This window comes from Perissodus microlepis, chromosome 13 (assembly GCF_051167445.1).
Source record: "Perissodus microlepis isolate ML-2025 ecotype Zambia chromosome 13, ASM5116744v1, whole genome shotgun sequence".
In the NCBI taxonomy this organism is placed as follows: domain Eukaryota; kingdom Metazoa; phylum Chordata; class Actinopteri; order Cichliformes; family Cichlidae; genus Perissodus; species Perissodus microlepis.
In genome coordinates, this window is record NC_140473.1 from 22,817,127 (window position 1) to 22,838,444 (window position 21,318).

The window sequence follows — 21,318 nt, forward strand, 5'->3', positions numbered from 1 at the left end:
TGATTTTAATGCCATTACAAGAATTGTTGTTAATGGTTTTTTTTTAAATCATACTTGCATACAGTGTTCTATTAATATAAGTGTTGTACTAGAAATTTCAAGGATGATAAAACATAACGTGAATTTTTGTGTGTCAGAGGTAAACAATTGCAAATTCAGAAACATCAAGTTATTCTTAGTACTGTATACTTGCAATGAATTAGTTGTCCTAAGAGTCATCTTAAATAAGCTTAAGATTTTTTTTTTTTTTGAGGCAACAAGTTCAAATAGGTTTTTTTTAGTTTTTTTGAAACTAATTACCACTTACAGGTTGGAGTCCACACCTTTGTACTTTACAGCATTGACAGTAGTCGCTCGGGGTCTTCGGATCATCAGTTAGAGAAGGTATTTTGGTAGAAAACATTACATCAAAAGTCACTGTTAAAATCATATCACATCTATGTAAGTAAAATTAACTGGCTTAACAATAACAGTGTGCTGTCAGTCCCGCTGCATGAGAGCTCAATTCAGTTCAATTCAATTTTATTTATACCGCGCCTTTTGTAAAGTTTTAAATAAATCCTTCTCATTTCATTGTGTTTTGAAACACTTAATATTAGGTCTATATTTTTGCTGTACTATTTTGAAAGTAAGTAAAAAAAAAAATAACAATTTGATGTCTTAAAATGACAAATTTTGACAAATGTGAAAAAGGTTTTGATTGTTGTAGTGTCTTTTGAACAGGTTAGTCTGTGTTATGAAAAATGCCTTAACCGTTTTGACAGCTGCATTAAGAGTGGTGAAAATTGTTCCAAAATTATTGAGAACAACTGTAGGCTTATGGTTGTGATAGTTGCCACTAGTACTTCTTGTTTTTGAAAGGGGAAGATGTTATCAGAACAAGTGTGTAATCAATACTTTACGTGGATGACTCAAAGTTATGAGCACACTGTCAAAACTCAGCCCTGAAACTCTTCACTCAGTGCTCAATTTGAGAGTTTAGAGGCCAGCCCACTTACTGAGTCTAAATAATACTGAGATTTTTATTAAACAGAGCAGAAATTAATTGAACTGAACTTTCCTTTTTCTCGGCTGTGTGCACACAGCAAGCAATTTGGTAAATGTACTAGTTCCTCTATAGCACTTGTCAGCACTACTTGAACACTCAAAGCACTTCATACAACATGCTTCCTTCACCCCTTCATGTTCTATATAACATTCACACTTGATGTAATGGAGAGCAATCTGTAACTTGTTTAGTATCTTGTCCAAGGATTTTTGCCACGAAGACTGGAGCAGTCAGGGATCAACGTACCTACCTTCTGCTTGCTCTACTTTCTGAGCTACAGTCTGTTTTGAATTATAGTGAAATTGTCACGGTTCGTTTTCTGTTTCTTATGTTTTGGTGTTTTTCCGGATTATGATTTATGTTCTGATTATTTAGAGATACTGTTTTGATTATTGTTATTATTGCAGGTTTAGTTCAGTGTCAAGTCTGTCTCACTCTGTCTAGTCCGTGTCTTAGTAAAGTGTCTTGTTTCCTGTTTTACTTTGAAGGTTCATGTTCATGTCTGATGTTAGTGTGTTCAGTTTTACTTCTCCCCTGTCTCGTTAGCCTAATTTCTCCCAGCGGTGTCTCCCTCCTGTTTCCCATTGCCTGATTACTCCTCTGTGTATATAAGCCCTGTGTTTTCCTTTGCTCTCTGTTGTGTCGTACTCTCAGATTGTGCCTGTGTGTTTCTGTTTCCAGTTGTTCATTGCCAGGTCATGTTTTGTTTCATCACCAGCAATAAAGCTGAGGGGTTTTTTTGAGTTGCAATTCAGTGTCCGAGTCCTGCATTTGGATCCTCATCTCCGCCTGCCCGCGCACAGAGCCCTGACAGAAATGCCTGTTTACACGAAAATTGAAATTAAGCTATTGTTATATTATATTATATTATATTATATTATATTATATTGTGTCTTAGGATAATTTGCGTACATATACACATGTGGCACAATAACATGGCAACAGGGACACCGCGTGACCTGAGTGTAAATAACTTTTTGTGTTCCTCTATGCATTGTACAGATCAGGAAAGCCCCAAGCAAGATGATACATGTGAAACTATCTTCTTCTTCTTCTTTTGGCTGCTCTCCTTAGTGGTTGCCACAGTAGTTGTCCTATTCCTAACATTATCCTCTGTCACATCAACCCTCCTTCATTCCACACATCTTCTATCTGGTTTTCCTACTTTTCCGCTGCCTTGCACCATCATCTTCAACATCCTTTGCCCAGTATATTCACTATGTGTCCATTCAGCCTTGCCCCTTTACATTTGTCTCTAAAGCACTCAACTTATACTTTCCTTCTGATGTACTGATTTCTAATTGTCCATCCAGCTCACTCCCAATGAAAACTTCATCAACTTTAACTGTGCCACCTCTGGCTCAGGGTTTTGTCTTTTTGTCAGTGCTATCATTTCTAAACCACATCTCACTACCTTGTCTCTTGCAGCTTCTTACAGATCATTCCTGAAAAAAAAGTGCATCAAAAAAATAAACAAGTACAATTATATAAACAACTACTATACTACTGCTGTACTACTGTATATTACAGTAAATTCCCACTATATATGGTTACAGTATATATGCTTATGTAATTAGTCACAACACACAGCTGTGATACCAGAATGAGAGCATGTGTTACTATAACCACTGAAAAAAAGTAGGAAGTGTTTTGCTAGAAAACACTAACACAAAGTAAAAGATATGTTATAATAATACATACAGACACAACAAAATGTTTTTTGTAGTGAAGTATATGAAGTATATGAAACATAATGATAAAAGACCAATGTAAGGAAATGTCTTCCTCATTTGTGAACCGCATAAAGAGTGGTTGGAGTGACATTTCTGATCGGAGGACTGTGTCAAAGCAATCAAGAAAAACTGTTTTTAAAAAAATCCCCAGTATCACTTCCTGTTGCTCTGTTCAGCCTCAGATTTTTATCAATTTATCATTTACATTTTTCCTCTGGTACATTCTTCTTCTGATATAGTAAAATCTATACTCTGTCTGCTTCTTATGTTTTGTTCCCTTTGTTGCTGAAAAGTACTCTATTCCTCTTCCTCTTCATTGGGCAGACTTGATTTCCTGAAAAATCTGACCAGGCTCCTCTAAGTTTACAACTTGTTGTTGTAGAACTAATGTTGGTATAGTTGGTCTGACTCAAATTTTGGATGGAAGTCTTCAAAACAATATGTGAAAGTATTCAAAACTGTTTATTATGTTATGCACATGAGAAAGAGCATTTCTCATTCTTTGACATCACTTATAAATGTTTTCAGACATTTACAGTACTGAAAATATTTATTTGAATTTGTAAGCTTGAACCATCTCATTTTTATCATAGTTTCATTTTAATGGAGAGAAACAGAGTATTAACCAAAAAGCCACTCCTTTGTTGCTTTAGCCATATTTTTTGGATCACCATCATGCTGGGAGGCCCATTCACAACCCATCTTCAGTGTTCTACCTGAGGGAAGGAGGTGCTTGTCCAAGATTTCACAGTATATGGCCCCATCCATTGGCCCCTCAGTGCATTGAAATCATCTTGTACCCAGCTGCAAAGCATAATGTGCCCATCTTTGTGCTTGACTATGGGGATGATGTTTTCTGGGTTAGGGTTAGAGTTGATACCAAAGAGCTTGACTTTGCTTTCATTTCATCCTCCTTTAATATTGTTGCTGATCATGTCCATCCCTTTATGAACACAGTGGCTCCTGATGGTTGCTTCTAGTTGGTAACTCCCATTTCCCAAAGCTCAAATCATCTCAAACTGGCTTCTTGGACATGACAGTGAATTTAGTGTATTCAAATGGCCTCCACAGTCACCAGACAAAGGTGCTCCAATACAGTGCTACAATATGTGTAATAATAAATATTGAACACGCTTACTGAAATTTATTTAACACTTCGTACAAAAGCCTTTGTTGGTGATGACAGGTTGAAGAGGCTTTTTTTCATTGTCATCAACCTGGTAGATGACACCAGCATTTTTATCAAGAATGTCTTGGTGCATTTTTCCATTCCTCCTTCCTTCAATCATAAAGTGTGCCAGTGTCGTATGCTGAAAAACAACCCACGCCATGATGTTCCCACCACTGAAGCTGGTATAGTGTTTGTTGGGTGAAATCCAGTCTCTTTTTATGTCCAAACATCGTGTGTGTTATGGCACCCAAATACACCCATGTACACCTCTTCATGGAAATGGGGTCTACATGGTGTAAATGTACATGGTATACATAAAAATCTACTGAAAATGATTTGATAGGGTTTCCCCCATTAAATATAGTATAGTGATTTTAAAGAGCGAAAGCAATGATACTACAGAAGCCTTTCCCTTTTCCTTACTCTTGAAAGAAGGTTATCTCCATCGCCCACATACTCAGAAAATCAGTTTCATTTTGTGTAATGTTTGTAATTTCAGAACCTCTTAGGCTACCAGAAGAATTAAAACAAGAGCACAGAGACTCATTATTACAACTTCAACCAAACCACTCACAACTGTGATTTTGCAACCTCGTCTGATTTTAAGTTATCTGACTTGCAGTACTGTCTTGCCAAATCAGGTGTCCAATGTACTTTCACTTCCTTTAGGCAGTTCAATTGGGTCTTTGTTTTATTACTCTGACGTCACAACTAATCTAAATCAAGAAATACCTCAATGATTTTACAATGCTGCATATGTCTAAATTGTAAGAAACTAAGCAGTGTCCACACTTCAGATGTCATTAAGTGGTGGAAATTTACAACCAATATAAAGAGAGGAAAAAGGAAGTCTGTAAGCCGGATGTGTGGATATTTATTTGAAAAAAAAAAAAAAAAAAAAAAAAAAAAATATATATATATATATATATATATATATATATATATATATATATATATATATATACCAATATTACTCTTTCCTTTTTAAAAAAAAATCTCCCATGTTAAATATATCCTAATGATATATATTTAATATAATAACAATAAATGAGTGTTAACTGGGGTCTGCTTTTTGAATGGTGAATGAAAAACTGTCTTTTTCAAGAGTTAAGTTCGATTCAAGGATGTAAAGACATTACAGGAGTGGGTTGGAAGCATAATTGTTCCTCAATCTATAGTTATTAGTAGAATTTTGTTAATATTATATTTAAATTTAGAAATAAAGATAGAAATATCTTATTAAGGACATAATCGGTAGTACAGGTATTTTGTTCATGTTGTTAACAAAGTTAAATTATTTACAGATATTTAATAAAATTCAAAGATATACCCCATTTACTTCGCCATATAAAGAGCTCAATTGTTTTTCCAAGACTAAACGTCTGTATTCTCTGCTCCTAGTTACAGATGATGAACTATTACAAACAGCCAATCACAAATTCACTTTGTGAAAAAAACGCCAACCAGAGTAGAGATTGGCAGTGCGGGATTCCCCTGCCTTCAGCTTTCAGTTCCTTCTGCCTTTCTTCAGTCATAAAGGTAAAATTTGGCTGAATTCGGTCACTAATACTGTGAATCACTTTTCAGTCTGACCTGAGAGAAGGTAAACAACCCGTTTCCGTTTTCTTGTGTGTGTTTGTGTGTGTGTGTTTATGAAAGCATGTTATTATTCTTTCTGTTTTATTTTGTAATTAGCGGGTTGTTTTTTTTTTAATATATGTATGTTTGCCCCCAGGTTTGTGTTTGCGTGAAGATGTCCGACCCCGAGACTCCAACCCAACCTCTAATTGGCGCTCCCAGCCATGAAACAACCGTCAATGTTGGAGCGCCAGGACAAAAGTAAGTGTTAAAGATGTTTGGTTTTTTGGGGGGTTTTTTTTAATTTTGTGCGCGCGCGCGCGCGCGAGTCACAAACATCAGGTGAGGGATCACGGTGCGAAAACCAAAATGTGGGTGTCCTAAACGTTAATTTAGGTTTTGAAACTGTCGTGTCGTTTTGTTATAATAGGATACTGACTCAGTAAAGCTCCGGTGTATATATGTTTTATTTTTGTTTGTGTGCGTGTGTGTGCGTGCGTGCGTGCGTGCGTGCGCTAAGAATAGCTGCTTGCCTGGCAGACATCAGCAGGCAAGCAGTTTACAGTGTCACAGTTTGAGGATCTTGCTCCTTTTTGGGGGATAAGAAAGTCCTATAATGTCATAGAAAGTCGTGGCTATGTAATAAAAAAATGAAATCACTGTCAAAGAAACACATTTGTATGTCAGAGAGAAGGATTTTACCGTTATTTCCTGTTTGTGTTTTTTCTATAGATTTTACATAGCAGTAGCTGTGGTTGATCATATTGTAATTGTAAATGAATGCCACACTGATACTATATTACTGTACAGATGAATAACAGCGCTTCAAAAAAAAGCCCAAACAAAACAACTTCATTTATATTTATATTATATTTATAAAAGTTTTTAGTTTGCTAATTGATTTACACACTGCAAAAAGAAAAAAATGAAACAAAAATAGACTCCAAAACTGCAATGTGAAGTGGCTTTGTGGGTTATTATGCTGAGACTGCTACTGATTTAGAAATTAATGTTATTTTAGAATTAAATAAAAATATAAATGAAATAGAGAGAGAAAATTTCTTTTTGTTTTTTTTGTTGTTGTTGTTTTTTTTCTCTCTCTCTCTCTTTCTCCTTTTTTTCTTTTCCCCTCCTTTGTATATACTCATTTAGGTATATAAATATGTATGTATAGACATAGATATGTGATTGTTTATATAATGGTAATTATATTTTATGTATGTTTCACGCTAATAAGAAAACTAATTAAAAAAGTTAAAAAATATATATATGCAAATGAAATATATACGGTATTTGTTTAAAAACAAAACTGTATTTAATGATTTTAGGATAATTTTTTTTATAGAATCAGTAAATCAGAAGTCAAGAAACTTCTCGCTGAGCACACGTCAATAAAATTAAGGATTGTCCAAAACCCGCCCTGGTGAAAACAGAACTCATCTTAGATGTTCACTCAGGTGTCTGCTTGACAACAGCTGATGTCATTACTTAGTTACGTATACACATGAGCACCGTGGACATCGTTCCTGTTATATTAATTTTTTTCCCCAGTTCTGAGCCAACAAAAAGTCTAAGTTACCAATCAGGTTCTTCATTCTTCATATTCTTTTATGTCCATAAACCTTTCTGCCTACCTACTCATCATCTTTCTCCCACTGAAGGTTTTCATCTTGAAGACCTTCTAGTGCCAAATAATATTCTTTTAATCCTACAAGCATTAATAAAGAAATATTGCTTTCTTTTTTTTTTCAGTGGCCGCTCTACCCGGGCTTATAAGGTGGCAGGATTGACCCTTCTGGCCTGTGTGCTGATTGTGGGCCAGACAATGACCGCCTATTTCCTCCTCAGCCAGAAGAATGACATCAAATCTCTGGCGGATCAGAACAACAAACTTGAGTCACAGGTGTCACGAGGCAACTCTGGTGAGAATGCTATGCTGGGAATTAGCAGGATGCAGCAAAAAAGCTTTATTTAAAACAAACTGCTTAACCGCTAAACATTAAAAAAGATGAAAAAGAAGACAAAATGTCATGAAACTGCCCTGTTACCTGTAAAACAACTTAGACTGATAATGAATCAGTGCCTAGAATTTTATTGAAACCGAATTACAGCTCTCTGTTGTTGTACAATTTATTTTTAGTGCCACTCTCTTTTTTCTGTATTTTGCTTTTTGTTTTACCTCTGTCTCACATACACCTTTCTCTCCCTGTCCATAGCTCCTGCACCCATGAACATGCATCTGCCCTTGAACTCCATGGTGATGCCGGACCTTGTGGACACGGTAAAAAAAAAAAATGTCTGAAACTGGGCTTTTGATTTTCAAGCTAGTAAGTCTCAGTTCAAATCTAACCCTAAACCCTAATTTTGTCAATTTTTTTAAAGTTAAATAAGTATAACTTTAGTGAATCCTGACACACTTCTAAAGTCCTGCATTTTTCTCATTTTTGGTTTTTTAACTTATTGTGTTGCAGGACTCTTCAACTGGAACCCCAGATGATTCATGTATGTCTTAAATATTTGTGTTCATGTATTCTGTATATGTGTTAATTATCTTCTCATCTGTTTATGGCCTAGAGAATGCTTTTTTTTTTTTTTTATTAACAAAAATGCTCTTTTTTCTGTCCTCATATGTGACCTCAAAGTTCAATAGTCAGAAAGATTAAACTGTTACAGTTTGTCTTTAACAAATTTATAAAATGTGGATCAACTCATCCCCTCTCCCCTGCTCTCGCAGCCCCTCCTCCCACCAAGTGCCAGCTGGAGGCTTCTGGCGTGAAGCCTGTGCAGGTGCCAGGTTTCAAACCTGCCTGTGAAAAGGATGGCCTCTACAAGGCCCAGCAGTGCTTCGGGTCCTTTTGCTGGTGTGTGAACACAGCCACCGGGGAACAGATCGATGGAAGCGAGCGCCAAGGACGAGCCAATTGCAATCTGTCTGTCCGTGCTGGTGAGACAAGATAACAGATTTTGAGTATTAAGTTCAAATTAGAAAAAAAAAATATTCATGAAAATGCCATGTTCAGTTTCATATCAGCATTTTATTGTCGCATTTATGGTTTATTTCATGTAGTTATTTAAATCTACAACCCACACGTCAGAGATTTCAGTGAACCTTTTTGCTGACTATTTGTAGAGTTGTGCATGATTAATGAATTTGTGTATTAGGTTTTAGCATGATATTGAATATACTTTCAGAGAACTCAGGTTTTTTGTTTTAAAAATATTGATCTTTCATAAGAGGATTGCAATGTAATTCCGATATGCATATACAAATCTTGATTCATCTGGAGAAATCTAAAACCTTTAAATGATTCAATTATTGATTACATTCAGGATCTGATTTAAGCTACAGTGTCACTTACAGTCCAACATCTGTCTTTCCAGGCACCATGATGAAAATGCTGAGTCTTCCCAGCGAGGACAATTAAAACTGTGGTGAGTAAACAATCATATTCTTCTGCCTTACTTTATATGATCGCTATAAGCTACAGTTTCTACAATTAAAAAGTGCATTTCACTATCGTAGGGTATTTCCCTACAATGTAATGTGCCTTGGTGCTATATAAATAAAATTGAATTGAACTAATAATTTTGGAAAAGTACAATTGTCTTGAATAGCGAATTTAAAACCATTAATCATTTATTAATCATGCTTTTGTTGTTGTTGTTGTTTTAGGCAACAGAAGCCGCTTCAGTCTTTTCCAGAAACCAGTTTCGGCTCATCTCCTAATATCGTGTTACAACTTTGCCAAATTAATCACCACAGCTGCACTTAATAAGCTAATGGGGTTTTATATATCGCTGATAAATTACCAGTAACCAATTACCTGCTTGCTATCGTTCCTATTTTATTGCAACCAATATTCTACTGACAGCAGAGCCTTTTGACTGTGATTGGAGATTTTTAATGGCTATTAAAGATGAATAATTATCAAATAGTGTTTAGTGTGCAGCCTTAAAATGCTTTATTTTAATGTTGATGATTGGACAATGTGGTTTTTGTGTTGGGAGGCGTACAATAAATAAAGAGGGAAAAAATAAGAGAAGCTAAGCCAAAGTACTTTAAAAAAATACTTTTAAGAATGGATTTCTGACAAAATGTAAATGCAGTCCTCCCTGACATCAAAGGCTTGGTCTTTTAATTTTGTCATGTTTGGCTTAAGGTAAAATATAACAACAATAATAATAATAATAAAGCTGTTATTACAAGTTCTGAAGGATCATTTGGACGCAATCGGGATACATGAGTAGATTTATTTGAACAACCCAAATAAAACCTGTTAAAAACAGTTCTGATGGTTTTCTTTTATGATACCAGCACAGTGGGAATTATAAAAAGTTCTGTTTTTGATGTGTAGCAGCATAAACACACAAAAACCAAAACTGCTAAAACAAAGCTCTGTCAAGTTGAATCAATATCCCACAAAAATTATTACTTAAAAACATGCAAAGATAGGACAAAAAAAGAGACACTAAAACATACAATATGGAGACAGTAACACAATGATTGTCAATAGGCACATGTTTCTGGATTCCAGTCACCAAACATACAGTACACACGTTTGTCTGAAAACTAACAAGCTGATCACAAGCTGAAACAACATCTTTCTCCTTTATGGCTTGTTTATCTAATTTCTGTCAGAGATCTAATTATGCAATGGTGTGAAATGTTCATTTCGATGTTGCCACCATGTTAAAAACATCACAGTGCAGTTTTACAGTGCTTTCCATAGACATGAATACATTTTTAATATTACACTAAAGCTACAAAAACAACAATATATTTTGTAGAATCACTGAATACTGTAGTGTTTACTGATTTATCTTTGAAAAAGTGGGTTGTCCACATTTTTGTATGTGGATAGTGAAATATCCGCTGTGCAAAATGAAAATTCACACTGAAATGTATGCTGGTTTTGCCAAGTGGCACCACTATTTTGTACAACTTTACACGGTGGATTATTAGAGATGCGTTTCCTGCAGCAGAAGCAGCATAGTCTATGGATAAAACACTCAGTTTTACAGCTTAAACCTCTAATACTAAAAAAGTACAACTCATAAGTGCATGATGCAATCAGCACATTCTAAGAAAGTAAAACTTTTCACTTTTCGTTCTACAGATTTCAATAAATGACTCCAAAAAAACATACAAATTACTAACGGCTTTAGATTAAAAGAGCATAATCGATACATGTGCAAACGTTCAGTTTCCAGCATATAGAAAACAGGCAGCCAACTCTTACAAGGCTTTTGAGATGATACTGTCAACTCCAGACCATAGTAGGCACTCTTAATGTATACTTTACATGAAATGCTTTAACACACATTCCCCAGTTTTTCTAAAAGTCCAAAGAGCAAATTAAATCTTAAGAAAGAAAAAGAATTGCTTTGGCATTTGGCTGTTTTCTTGCTTTTAGAATTTTTTCAGCATTGTGAGGACACAGAAAAAGCAACATAATTTCTGGGAAATTGAGTGTTTTTCTGAGTCAATCATGGAACAACTTGTCAGAAAAAAAAAAAAAAAAAAGAGACAGGTCTCTGAAAAGTGTTAACTTATACAGAGATTAGGAAATACAATCCAGAAGGATAGGGGAAGGGTTCTGTACCTGTAGATTGACATTACTCCGCATTACAGACACTCCTCTGATAACTGTAAACAATGTGAAAACTAACAAAAACCAAAAGATTTGACAGGTTTTGCAGAGAAGAACTGTGTGATGTAAAGTGAGGCAATTTTACACCCTGAGCAACAAGGAAACAAAGTGCTAATTAGTTAAGGCTGCTATTATTGATTTCTGACCACTAGAGGGCAGAAGATACCAAAACACACAGAATTCAAGTCCTGTTTGAATTTTCATAAAAATGCAACGCGTTTTCTTACAATAAGCTTATGCTAGAGAGGTCAACCGAACCAGAGTTTACAGCTACATATTTGTTGGTCTTTCAAATAAGTTTTAGAAAGCATGTGCTGTAATGAAAGACAAGGTTGGCTTCAGAAGTCAATCATAGCAGCTGTGAGGATTTACAATAGTAGCAATTTGTCTAAATTTCAACCACTGACATTTTTCTGCATTCATATTAATGAATGCATGAATTAATGAGCTGTCTTCTGCAGGGAGGTCAACTAAATTATATATATATATATATATATATATATATATATATATATATATATAATAAAGGAAAAGAATAGCTGTTTTTTTCACTCTATACCAAATTCAATAGTGTAATTATAATTTTTTTATATATATTATTTAAGTATATTGAAAGTAAAAAAATACCACATTAAATTCTGATAAGTTTTAAACTTTTTCTATATGTTTCTGATCCCATGTGAAGCTGTACTGGCACACTCTTCCTGTAGATGTCTGACGCTCGCTTTGCTCCGTTGTTTGGCTCCAATTGTCCTCCTCCTTACTTGTGTCCTCCTTTCAGGTTGCGTATGTAGTCTTTAATGGTGTTTTCGATGTTGGGAACAGCATAATTTTGAGCTGCATACATCCCTGTACACGTGCCTATGGCAACGCCTAGCAGCGCTGAAGAGCGAAGTCTAGCAACAACGTACCCAGCAAGAAAACCCTTCAAGAAAGGAGAAGCCAGCAGACTGCCCCCCTAGAGAGAGGAAGAGAAATGAGACCTGGTCTGGTGTTTTGATATATACCTCGACCTATAATTTTATAACTTAACTCTCAACAAAATTCAAGGCAAAGTAAACTATGCTCTCTCTCCATATATACTAATACTACTACTAATAATAATAATAATATTGATTTGTGAGCCTTACTGGAGGAACTCCAGCCTGTATCTCATCTTCTACCCGTTTCTGAATGTCCTCCAACTGGTCTTTTAACTCCACGAGATCCTTGAGTTGACCCAGTGGACTCTACACAAACACGTAGGCACAGAGACAAGCAAACAGGTTAGTGGAGGCAACCAGAGTTTTCTAAAACATGGAGTGTATCTAAAAATAAAACATTTGAACTTCCTGTATTATGACCAAGCACAGCAAACACTCTGACAATGAACTAGAAAATCCACTGAAAATATATGTTCTAAAATCATTTGGGCATATGATGGATTTTCTTTCAGAGACTCGGTTGTCTGAGTTTTAGTTTCAGTTTTGTTTTATCTTAACAGGTGACTGCAGATTATCCATTTCTAATAAGAGAAAGTACACCACATAAATTAAAAAGAAAACACATACTAAGATGGTTTTTGCTAATACTTGTAATTGTGAACAGTCAATTTCCACATTTGGAACTAAATATTAAAGTGGTTTTATCTTATTACCCCTTATTAGTTAAGTTGCCTTTAGGCTTATATTTCCTCGTGTTTCCCCGAGCTCTGTGTAAAAACACACTGCATTCCACAAACCAGGTAAAACGGGTAACTTATACAACAGTGACCCTATGCCGATGGTAGTAAAATAAACAAAAAGCATAGAGAACATGTTGGAACAGATACTTGTCTCTTAAAACCATTCCCATATATCCGTTGCCCTAAGCAGGCATGACACCTTTTAGAGAACAGTAACATTATTTTCGACAGGTTACTAAGCTAACTGTGTTTTCTTTTAGCTTATTTAATAGTAGAAATACTTCATTTTAAGCGCTGTGGGTCGCGTTTTCGTTGTTTGCTAACTGACAGTCTCAAGGTGAACAGACCTTCCAAATCTAGTCCTTCCCGTCAACGTTATTTTAGCAGCTAGCAAAACGTTTACTGTTATGAAATTATCAGTCTCTTTATTTTCAGCTTATTGACAGTGCTATGGATTTGGTTGAATGCACAACAAATGCATTTCCTGTTTGCTAATTTCATTCGGTTAAACGGGAAGTAAGCTAACGGTTTAGCTAGCTACGCTACACTTTGTTTTACGTAGTGACACCCCAAGCTGAAGCTGACGGCTAATGCTGAATGACAGCTCAAGTTAAAATTAACGCCTATCCACTATTCAAAGTTGGCTTAACATTAAAAACTTGGAGACAAACCTTGTCATTAGCCATCTTTCCAGTCCGTTGATGCACCTCTTCTTCTTGTTCTCGTGGATTTGCTTAATAATGAAGTCTACTGCCCTCCACTGGCGTATTCACAGACCACTCTTTTTCTTCTTTCGGCTACTCCAGAAGATCCTCCTTTCAGATCATCTGTTTCCATGATCTCACCCTATCAAACCAGCTTTCTCCTTTACTGCATCTATTAATCTAACCTGTGGTTTTCATTTTTTACTCCTGCCTGGCAGCTCCATACTCAGCTCCAATGCTCCTGGCTTTGGTTCCCATCCACCTGGTCTCCTGCAGGCACAACACATTCTCATTCCTTGTCTTCATCAGTGTGGTATCGCAAGAAATTAGTAGGTTATATAAATATATGAGTATACATAATAGTTATTATTCATAGATACCTACATCCTAAGTTCCTGTTATTCTTCTGAAAGAAACAGAATGAGTGTGTTGTTACAATGGTAATGCCAGGAGAGGCAGTATTGGTTCTGTGTTACATTAATGTGTAAGGAAGTGGAAGAAGAGTGTGTCCTGTAGGAGGCAGCAGAAAAAATGGATACTCCTGTTCTGTACATGCACTGAAAAGAAGGTTCAGTAAACCAGTTGCAACGATACTTCATTGTAAGTCTCAGTTATTGTATTTTTATTTTTTGAAGATGCAACAATCAGTCAGGCAGGTCTTTCTTTACCAGTGTCATGCCAAAAAGGGGATTGCTGATGTTTATTTGCCATGTAAAGAAATGGCATGTTTTGCAATGACTCTACCTGTTGTACTTAATGCTTTCACATTTTCCTCTATTACACCAAACCTGTTGCACATCACAATATCATAAATCTTCTCTGTGGTCTTCCTCTTTTCCTTCTGCCTGACTCCTCCATATTCAACACCCTTTATTCAATATATCCACTATCTCTCCTCTGCACATGTCCAACCCATCTCATTGTTTCCCCTCTAACTTGATCTTCAAAGCCCTCGACCTGAGCTGTCCCTCTGACAGAATTATTTCTAATCCTGTCCACTCTGGTCACTGCCAGAGAAAGTCTGAGCATCTATGACCCTGCCACCTCCAGCTCAACCTTCTGTTTTTTGTTAGTGCCACTGTCTCCAAACCATGCATACATAGCAGGTCTTACTACCATCTTGCAAACATTTCTTTTCACTCTTGCTGCTATCCTTTTCTCACCAATCACTCCTGACACTCTACCCACTTCACCCTGTCTGCACTCTCTTCTTCACCTCTCTTCTGCATTGCCTGTTTCTTTGGATAGTTGACCTCAGGTATTTAAACATGCAGAACAGTTTGTATCCACCTCAAATGCCCCTGTCCTTAGTCTGTCTTCCACATTACAGTGAATTCACTTAAATATCTTTATTGAATTGTTATGTTATATATTTTTTTAATTTGTGCTGCCATCTTGGGCAGATCTCTTTTGACAAAGAAGTTTTTAATTTCAATGAAACTTTTTTACCTGGATAAAAAAAAAAAAGCATTTATAACAGTCACTTTGACAGAACATGATTGCAACTTCTACCTTTTGACAGGAATGTTATTTCTGGCTCAAGATGACTTGATATCATCCGTGAAAGATATGTTTGAGATTTCTTGGGCAGATCATAGGCCAATAAGTTAATTACAGCAGTTTAAATACTGGCAATCATTTTTTGGGCAAATACCAGAACCCACCTTCTTCAGAATTTGTGACAGCCTGGTAAGTTTCATTAAGGTGAAATATGAATAAAGGAAGCAATTAATTACCCTGCTATTTCTGATCATGCTAAAAAAAAAAATGATATGCTATTTTTGAACACTGTTTGAGGGCTTTGATAATTGGGGAGACTTCAAAAACAATTTAACCAAAACATAACTCACATGGTCACAATGGGCTCATTACTTTAATTGTCCCCTTTCATATCTCACTCTGAAACCTCTTTAATTCCAAGTTCCAGTTTGGCTTTTGCAATGCAGAGCAGTTTCCACCCCCCCCCCCCCCCCCCACACACACACACACACACATTTTAACATTATGATGCTGAAATACTAATATAATATACTGATATAATAGAACAGATCTAAATTGTGGGGAAAATGAAAGTGAAAAGAAAATGAACAAGAGTTCAGATAAATAATTAGCGAGGCAAAGGGATAGAGGATCAGAGAAACAGAAACAGAGATGCTCATTATCTCTCATTTGTAATCATCAGTGCATCCCACAGTAGAAGCAGGGAATAAACATTGTAGGGATAATGCAAGATAAGTATTTTCCCATAGATGTATAACATTGAAGTCTAAGTCATTACATCAAGTGAATCAGATTTAAAACCTTGTGTGATTTATTTTTTACTTGCTGAGAGCATGACTCCCCACAAGTGTGTCTTTCCAGAGACTGTGGAAGTGAGAGTGAATGGCAGAGCCCCGAGTCACAGGAGGTGAGAAAGAGATTGAGAAAGATGGCAAGAGAAAGCATTTAATACCTACTAGAGAACTCGAGTTATTTCCATCTGATGTAGAGGCAAAAGGAGACAAAAAGAGCGAAACTGCAAAATGAAAAATATGTAAAGGTCTTCATCTTCTATTCATTTAAAAAGATGAATCTTGCCAAAACATAAATTTCTACTTTTTAGACTCTACTTGCTGGCTCCATTAACCTTTCCTTGTTTGGGGTTATTGCAGGACCAACCTGATATGGACCACAGTATTTAATGGTCGGTTCAAGCTGGACATAACACAGTCTGCATAGTTTTGCATGAGATGAAAGACTGGCCTCGCACTCCCCTGGACTGCAGGTGTTTAAGACTTGGAAGGAGCGATGGAGGTAAGGCGTCTGTGATCTTCAGTGCTGTTGATGGTTCAGGGGGCGTATTGATTTTGGCTGAGGCATGTTTGGCTGACTAATCTTTGGACGCCTCTGTACTGGAAAGGTCACGGAAGCTTATGGTGCAGACATTACAGAGATGAGCTTCAGGGAAATGTGTATTCATATACTGTACCACGAATATCAGGGACAGATCGTAGATTTATGTTTGAGTTATCATTTTTAGTTTAGGCAGTCATTGTAATGTCATGAGATGCAGCTCGCCCAAAATAACCTTTGAAACAGTAATAAATTTGCCTATTTTCCGACTAGAAAAAAACAATAAATAATTTGGACTTTTATAGCTTTGTGACTAAAGCTTCATTTATTATTCAACAAGCCCAGCGGAACATTTTCTCTTGCATAATGAATGTGGTTTGTGTTAATACTCCAAACAGCAATAGCATGGGTTGTTTGAGCAGATGTAGTTATTATAATTTAAAGGATGGAGAAGTAAGCCCTGCATACACTGGCTTTGAGATCTCGAGGCAGTCATTTTTTCCCCGATGTGATTAAAGAACTCATTTAAAATGTATTTTATAGTCAAAGCACTGTATGTGTTACTGTCTGTTAGTTATTTTCTTCATTAGGAATAAAGCAGGAAAACCCCAAGAAATGTTTACGCCATGATTTACTGAAACTTAATGAAGCAAATGGTTTTCATAAGCAATCTTGAGTAAATATGAGTTTCTCTGAAGGGCACATAAATTCTTTAATTTCAGAAGCTTCTTCACAGCAAATATGTTCATATGTTCCTCAAATGGGATGACATGATCTTCTGATAATCAGGGTATGAAATACTGTACGAGATTCTAAAAGCATCTCTTTGGGATAACTTGCCAGCAGCATACCATTTATGATTTATGTTTTTATTTGCTCCTTCATATCTTGTAAGTTGTTGTGTTGTTATGAAACAGGTACTCAGTGTGAATGTGGCAATATATGGAATTGTTTCTTAGAAGAAATGTGCTTGAAACATTGAAAGTTTTATCACAGAGTGTATAAAACTCATCTCCTGCTGCCCCTTGTGTGAGGAGCACTGAGTTATGGTTTCACAACCTGGGCTCCGCTTCGAGAGTGTTAAGGCTAAAGCAGCGTGGTACTGACTCTATACTGCTTTTGCACTACCATGTTGGATGTTATCAAGGATCACCGTGCATAAATTGGTTCTTTCTATTGTGCTGCACGGCACTATACAAAAGACAGAAAAATGTACTTAACAAGCAAAGTTTTTCGGTTAATGCTTTGTGCTTTAACCTAGTCGCAGCCTGGGATCACTTTTGATCCACTTTAATAGAAATAAAGTGTTTCATCAGTCAGACACCTTTGTAGTGTACCAGCTAATGTGATGCTTTTCCCCCAAGGCTAAAACCTAAAAGCCTTTCAGCAAGGTGCAGTGGTTTTGTGGGCTGACTTGGCCCCTCTTCATCTGAGTTCCCTCATTAACCTCAGTGCTCAGTATTCAGCCGGCGTCTCCACTGATGGCTCCTAGCCGAGAAAAATGTGAGTGAAGGAAACAGAGCTGCAGAGGGACTGAGACTGCTTCACAAATATTCTTGACTCAGCATTGTTTAAATGCAAAGAGGTGTCACAAAAAAAATATCAGCCACTTGAAAATAACACAGAAATGAATGGAAGCTAGGTAGGGGAGAGCGGGGTAAGTTGTCACACGGGTAAGTTGTCACACTGTTCATAACTCCAACACTAGAGGCTCTATCTCAAAAATGAAATAGCCACTTTGTGTGACTTCTTCTTCTATAGTCAACCTCCTGTTCACATGTGGTCAAGACTGCTCTAATCTGAGGTGAGCACATCTTTTTTATTTTTTTGACCTAAAAGGAAAAATAAATCACTTTAAATTTTCTTCAGTACAACTTTGTTAGGTATAGATGTTACAAATTATTATTTTACACAAAATAGAGGAGACATTAACGTGTCTTTTGATACTTCAGCTGATGTGCTATGTTGAGCTAACCCTGACATTTAGCCAAAATTAGCATAAATGTCAGTTTGGGGCAAGTTGTCTCATTAATTTTGGGGCAAGTCGTCACATGTGACAACTTGCCCCAGTACAAATAAATGCTCCAAAAAATTGTGATATTGTAATTTATTTGTATTTGTAATAAGGTTTTTGAAGAAAGGAAGGAGAGGCAGGAATTAAGGAAGGAAGGAAGAAAGTAAGATGGTTCGAAATTATCAACGAAAGACAGAGCGTGGCAGAACACCACCTGACATTATGTTAAAGGCAGTCAGGCAGGTAAAGATGCAGAACAAATCAATCAGAAGTACAGCAAAGGATTTTGACATAAATTACCATACTCTAACTCGGTATTGTCAAAAGATTACCAGAGAAGAAATTGAAAGTCAGACAGCCATGCCAACAACAATGGTTGGTTATACAACGCCAAGGAAGATTTTTTCCCCTGATTTGGAAAAGCAGCTTGTTGAGTATATTACTAGGTCAGCTGACATTTATTTTGGTCTGTCACCAAGTGAGGTCAGAAAGCTTGCCTACCAGTTTGCTGTGGCACACGAACTGAAGTTTGTGCCTTTGTGGGCAGAAAAAGAAAAGGCCAGCAAAGAGTGGTTTACAGGCTTTTTAAAGCGGCATACAACATTGTCACTGAGAAAGCCAGAAGCAACTAGCCTTGCCAGGGCAAGTAGCTTCAACAGAGAGAATGTCAATGCTTTCTTTGACAACTTAGAGAAAGTGTTATGCAAATATGAGTTTGGACCAGGAGACATTTGGAATGTTGATGAAACTGGGGTCACCACTGTACATAAACCAGACAAAGTGTTGGCCAGACGTGGATTCAAACAAGTAGGGTCATTGACCTCTGCTGAAAGGGGAACCCTTGTCACACTGGCCTGTGCTGTCTCAGCCATAGGGAATAGTTTACCTCCATACTTTATTTTCCCGCGTGTCCACTTCCGTGACCATTTCCTGATCAACGGGCCACCCGGCAGCAAAGGAGGGGCAAATTCCTCTGGATGGATGAAAGACACACACTTTGTTGACTTCCTGCAACATTTCAATGAACATACAAAGTGTTCAAAGGAAAAGCCCTGTTTACTCCTTTTGGACAACCACGAGTCTCATCTGTCCATTGATGGACTCAATTATGCCAAAGAAAATGGCATAATCATGCTGTCATTCCCACCCCACTGCTCACATCGGCTCCAACCATTAGACAGGTCTGTCTACGGGCCACTAAAGAGGCACATGAACAGCACGTGTGATGCCTGGATGAGGAACAACCCTGGGAAGACAATGTCTATTTATGACATTCCTGGGATTGTGGCAATTGCATATCCTCTGGCTGCAACCCCATTGAACATTCAGGCTGGTTTTAGGGTGGCTGGGATTCAACCTTACAACAGAAATGTATTTCTGGAAGCCGAGTTTGCACCATCCTACGTCACAGATCGCCCTATTCCGGACCCTGCCCTGCCAGGCCCCAGCACCAACTCTGCACTGCCAGGCCCCAGCACCAACTCTGCACTGCCAGGCCCCAGCACCAACTCTGCACTGCCAGGCCCCAGCACTACCTCTGCACTGCCAGGCCCCAGCACCAACTCTGAACTGCCAAGCTCCAGCACCATCTCTATCACGAGCTCACCCTTACCCAGCACTGCAATTACTGACAGCGGACTACCAACTCCAGAGGACATCCGGCCATATCCAAAAGCTGGCCGCCGAAAACCATCCAGCAAAGGAAGAAAACGACGCAAATCAGCAATTCTAACCGACACGCCAGTGAAGCAGCAGCTAGAAAAAGAAAAGAATAAGGCTGAATCTAGCAAAAAGCTGTTTCAAAAGAGAGGGACGCGAGGGGGGAAAACATCTGGACCTATGAAGAACAACGCAGCTAAAAGAAGAAAAATAATTCAAGAGTCATCATCAGATGATGAAGAGTGCTTCTACCTTGTCTGTGTGGAGCCATTTTCAAACAGTCGTCCAAAAGAGACCTGGGTAAAATGCAACAAATGGGCCCATGATGCTTGCACCTCAGGCCAGGCAATTTATGTGTGCCAGAATTGTGACTCTGAAGTTGAGTCTGATTAATCAGAAATAGGGCATCTGTTTTGTTCAGAGGATAAACATGTTAAGTAAAGCAAGTTATTTGCAGCTCTGTGCTGTGACCAATACTTTCTTTTCTTATCCAATATTATTAGAAGACATCGCAAAAAAATTAACTGCTATTCAGATAGTACTCAACTACATTTGTCTATTAAGCCAGATGACAGAAAGTAAAGTACAGGCCTGTAACTTTCTTCTCCTAAATTTGGACAAACCTGAAGTTATTGTATTCTGTGCTAAAAATGTTAAAAGATTTATTGTTTAATCTGGTACACTTTGATCAGCACATATGTGCTTCAATGGACACATTAAACACATATGTAGGACTGCTCTCTGCCATCTGCACAATATTTATAAATATCCTGTGCATGTCATTGAATTTTGTGTTCTCCATCCTAGAGTTTGTTTTTTGACCTCTCTTTCTAAGCTTTCCTTTTCTTTGTTCTCTTTCCTTTCACCCTTCAGCAGTCAAGGCAGATGGCTGTCCTTCCCTGAGCCTGTTTGTGCACGAAGTTTTTCCCTGTTGAAAGGGAGTTTTTCCTTTCCACTGTTGCCAAGTGCTTGCTCATGAAAAGCCTCTGTTTGTTGGGGTTGTCTCTCTTACACTTTAGCTTACCATGAAAAAAAACTGTCATTTTGGAGCTGTTGCTGTGAGTTGGTGCTATGTAAACAAAAATGTATTAAAATGAGCTAATTGTTTTAGTGTGTGAAATTTTAGTCTTTTAGTCTGTGAGTTAGCACTTTGTAGCAGAATATGTAGTTAGTTCATAACTTAGCACTCTGCCCTCTTACAAAAAAACTGACATAGCAGGGCCCAAATGTTGGGATCAAAAAAATATGGAATCAAAAACCTAATG

At 37.2% G+C, this 21,318-nt stretch overlaps 3 protein-coding genes across 3 annotated transcripts in view; 2 read left to right on the forward strand and 1 right to left on the reverse strand.

The window, feature by feature from the left end:
- The first annotated feature begins 5,433 nt into the window (after positions 1–5,433).
- Positions 5,434–9,816, forward strand: cd74b (CD74 molecule, major histocompatibility complex, class II invariant chain b). Its single transcript, XM_084949048.1, has 8 exons — positions 5,434–5,555; positions 5,688–5,791; positions 7,283–7,452; positions 7,747–7,811; positions 8,002–8,032; positions 8,265–8,474; positions 8,912–8,962; positions 9,204–9,816. The coding sequence occupies exons 2-7, from the start codon at positions 5,706–5,708 to the stop codon at positions 8,953–8,955; spliced, it is 606 nt and encodes a 201-aa protein (XP_084805174.1). The 5' UTR covers positions 5,434–5,555; positions 5,688–5,705; the 3' UTR covers positions 8,956–8,962; positions 9,204–9,816.
- A 1,892-nt stretch (positions 9,817–11,708) lies between these two features.
- Positions 11,709–13,625, reverse strand: LOC146375160 (SLC35A4 upstream open reading frame protein-like). Its single transcript, XM_084948134.1, has 3 exons — positions 13,516–13,625; positions 12,312–12,410; positions 11,709–12,139 (listed from the first exon to the last, which is right to left on the reverse strand). The coding sequence occupies exons 1-3, from the start codon at positions 13,528–13,530 to the stop codon at positions 11,942–11,944; spliced, it is 312 nt and encodes a 103-aa protein (XP_084804260.1). The 5' UTR covers positions 13,531–13,625; the 3' UTR covers positions 11,709–11,941.
- Positions 13,626–13,876: 251 nt separating this feature from the next.
- The window catches only part of LOC146375161 (inactive phospholipase D5-like), an 89,148-nt gene continuing 81,706 nt past the window's right edge, over positions 13,877–21,318 (forward strand). Inside the window, exons 1-2 of the mRNA XM_084948132.1 lie at positions 13,877–14,148; positions 16,200–16,341. The gene's annotated coding sequence lies outside the window, so the exon portion shown is untranslated. The remainder of the gene's footprint in view (positions 14,149–16,199; positions 16,342–21,318) is intronic.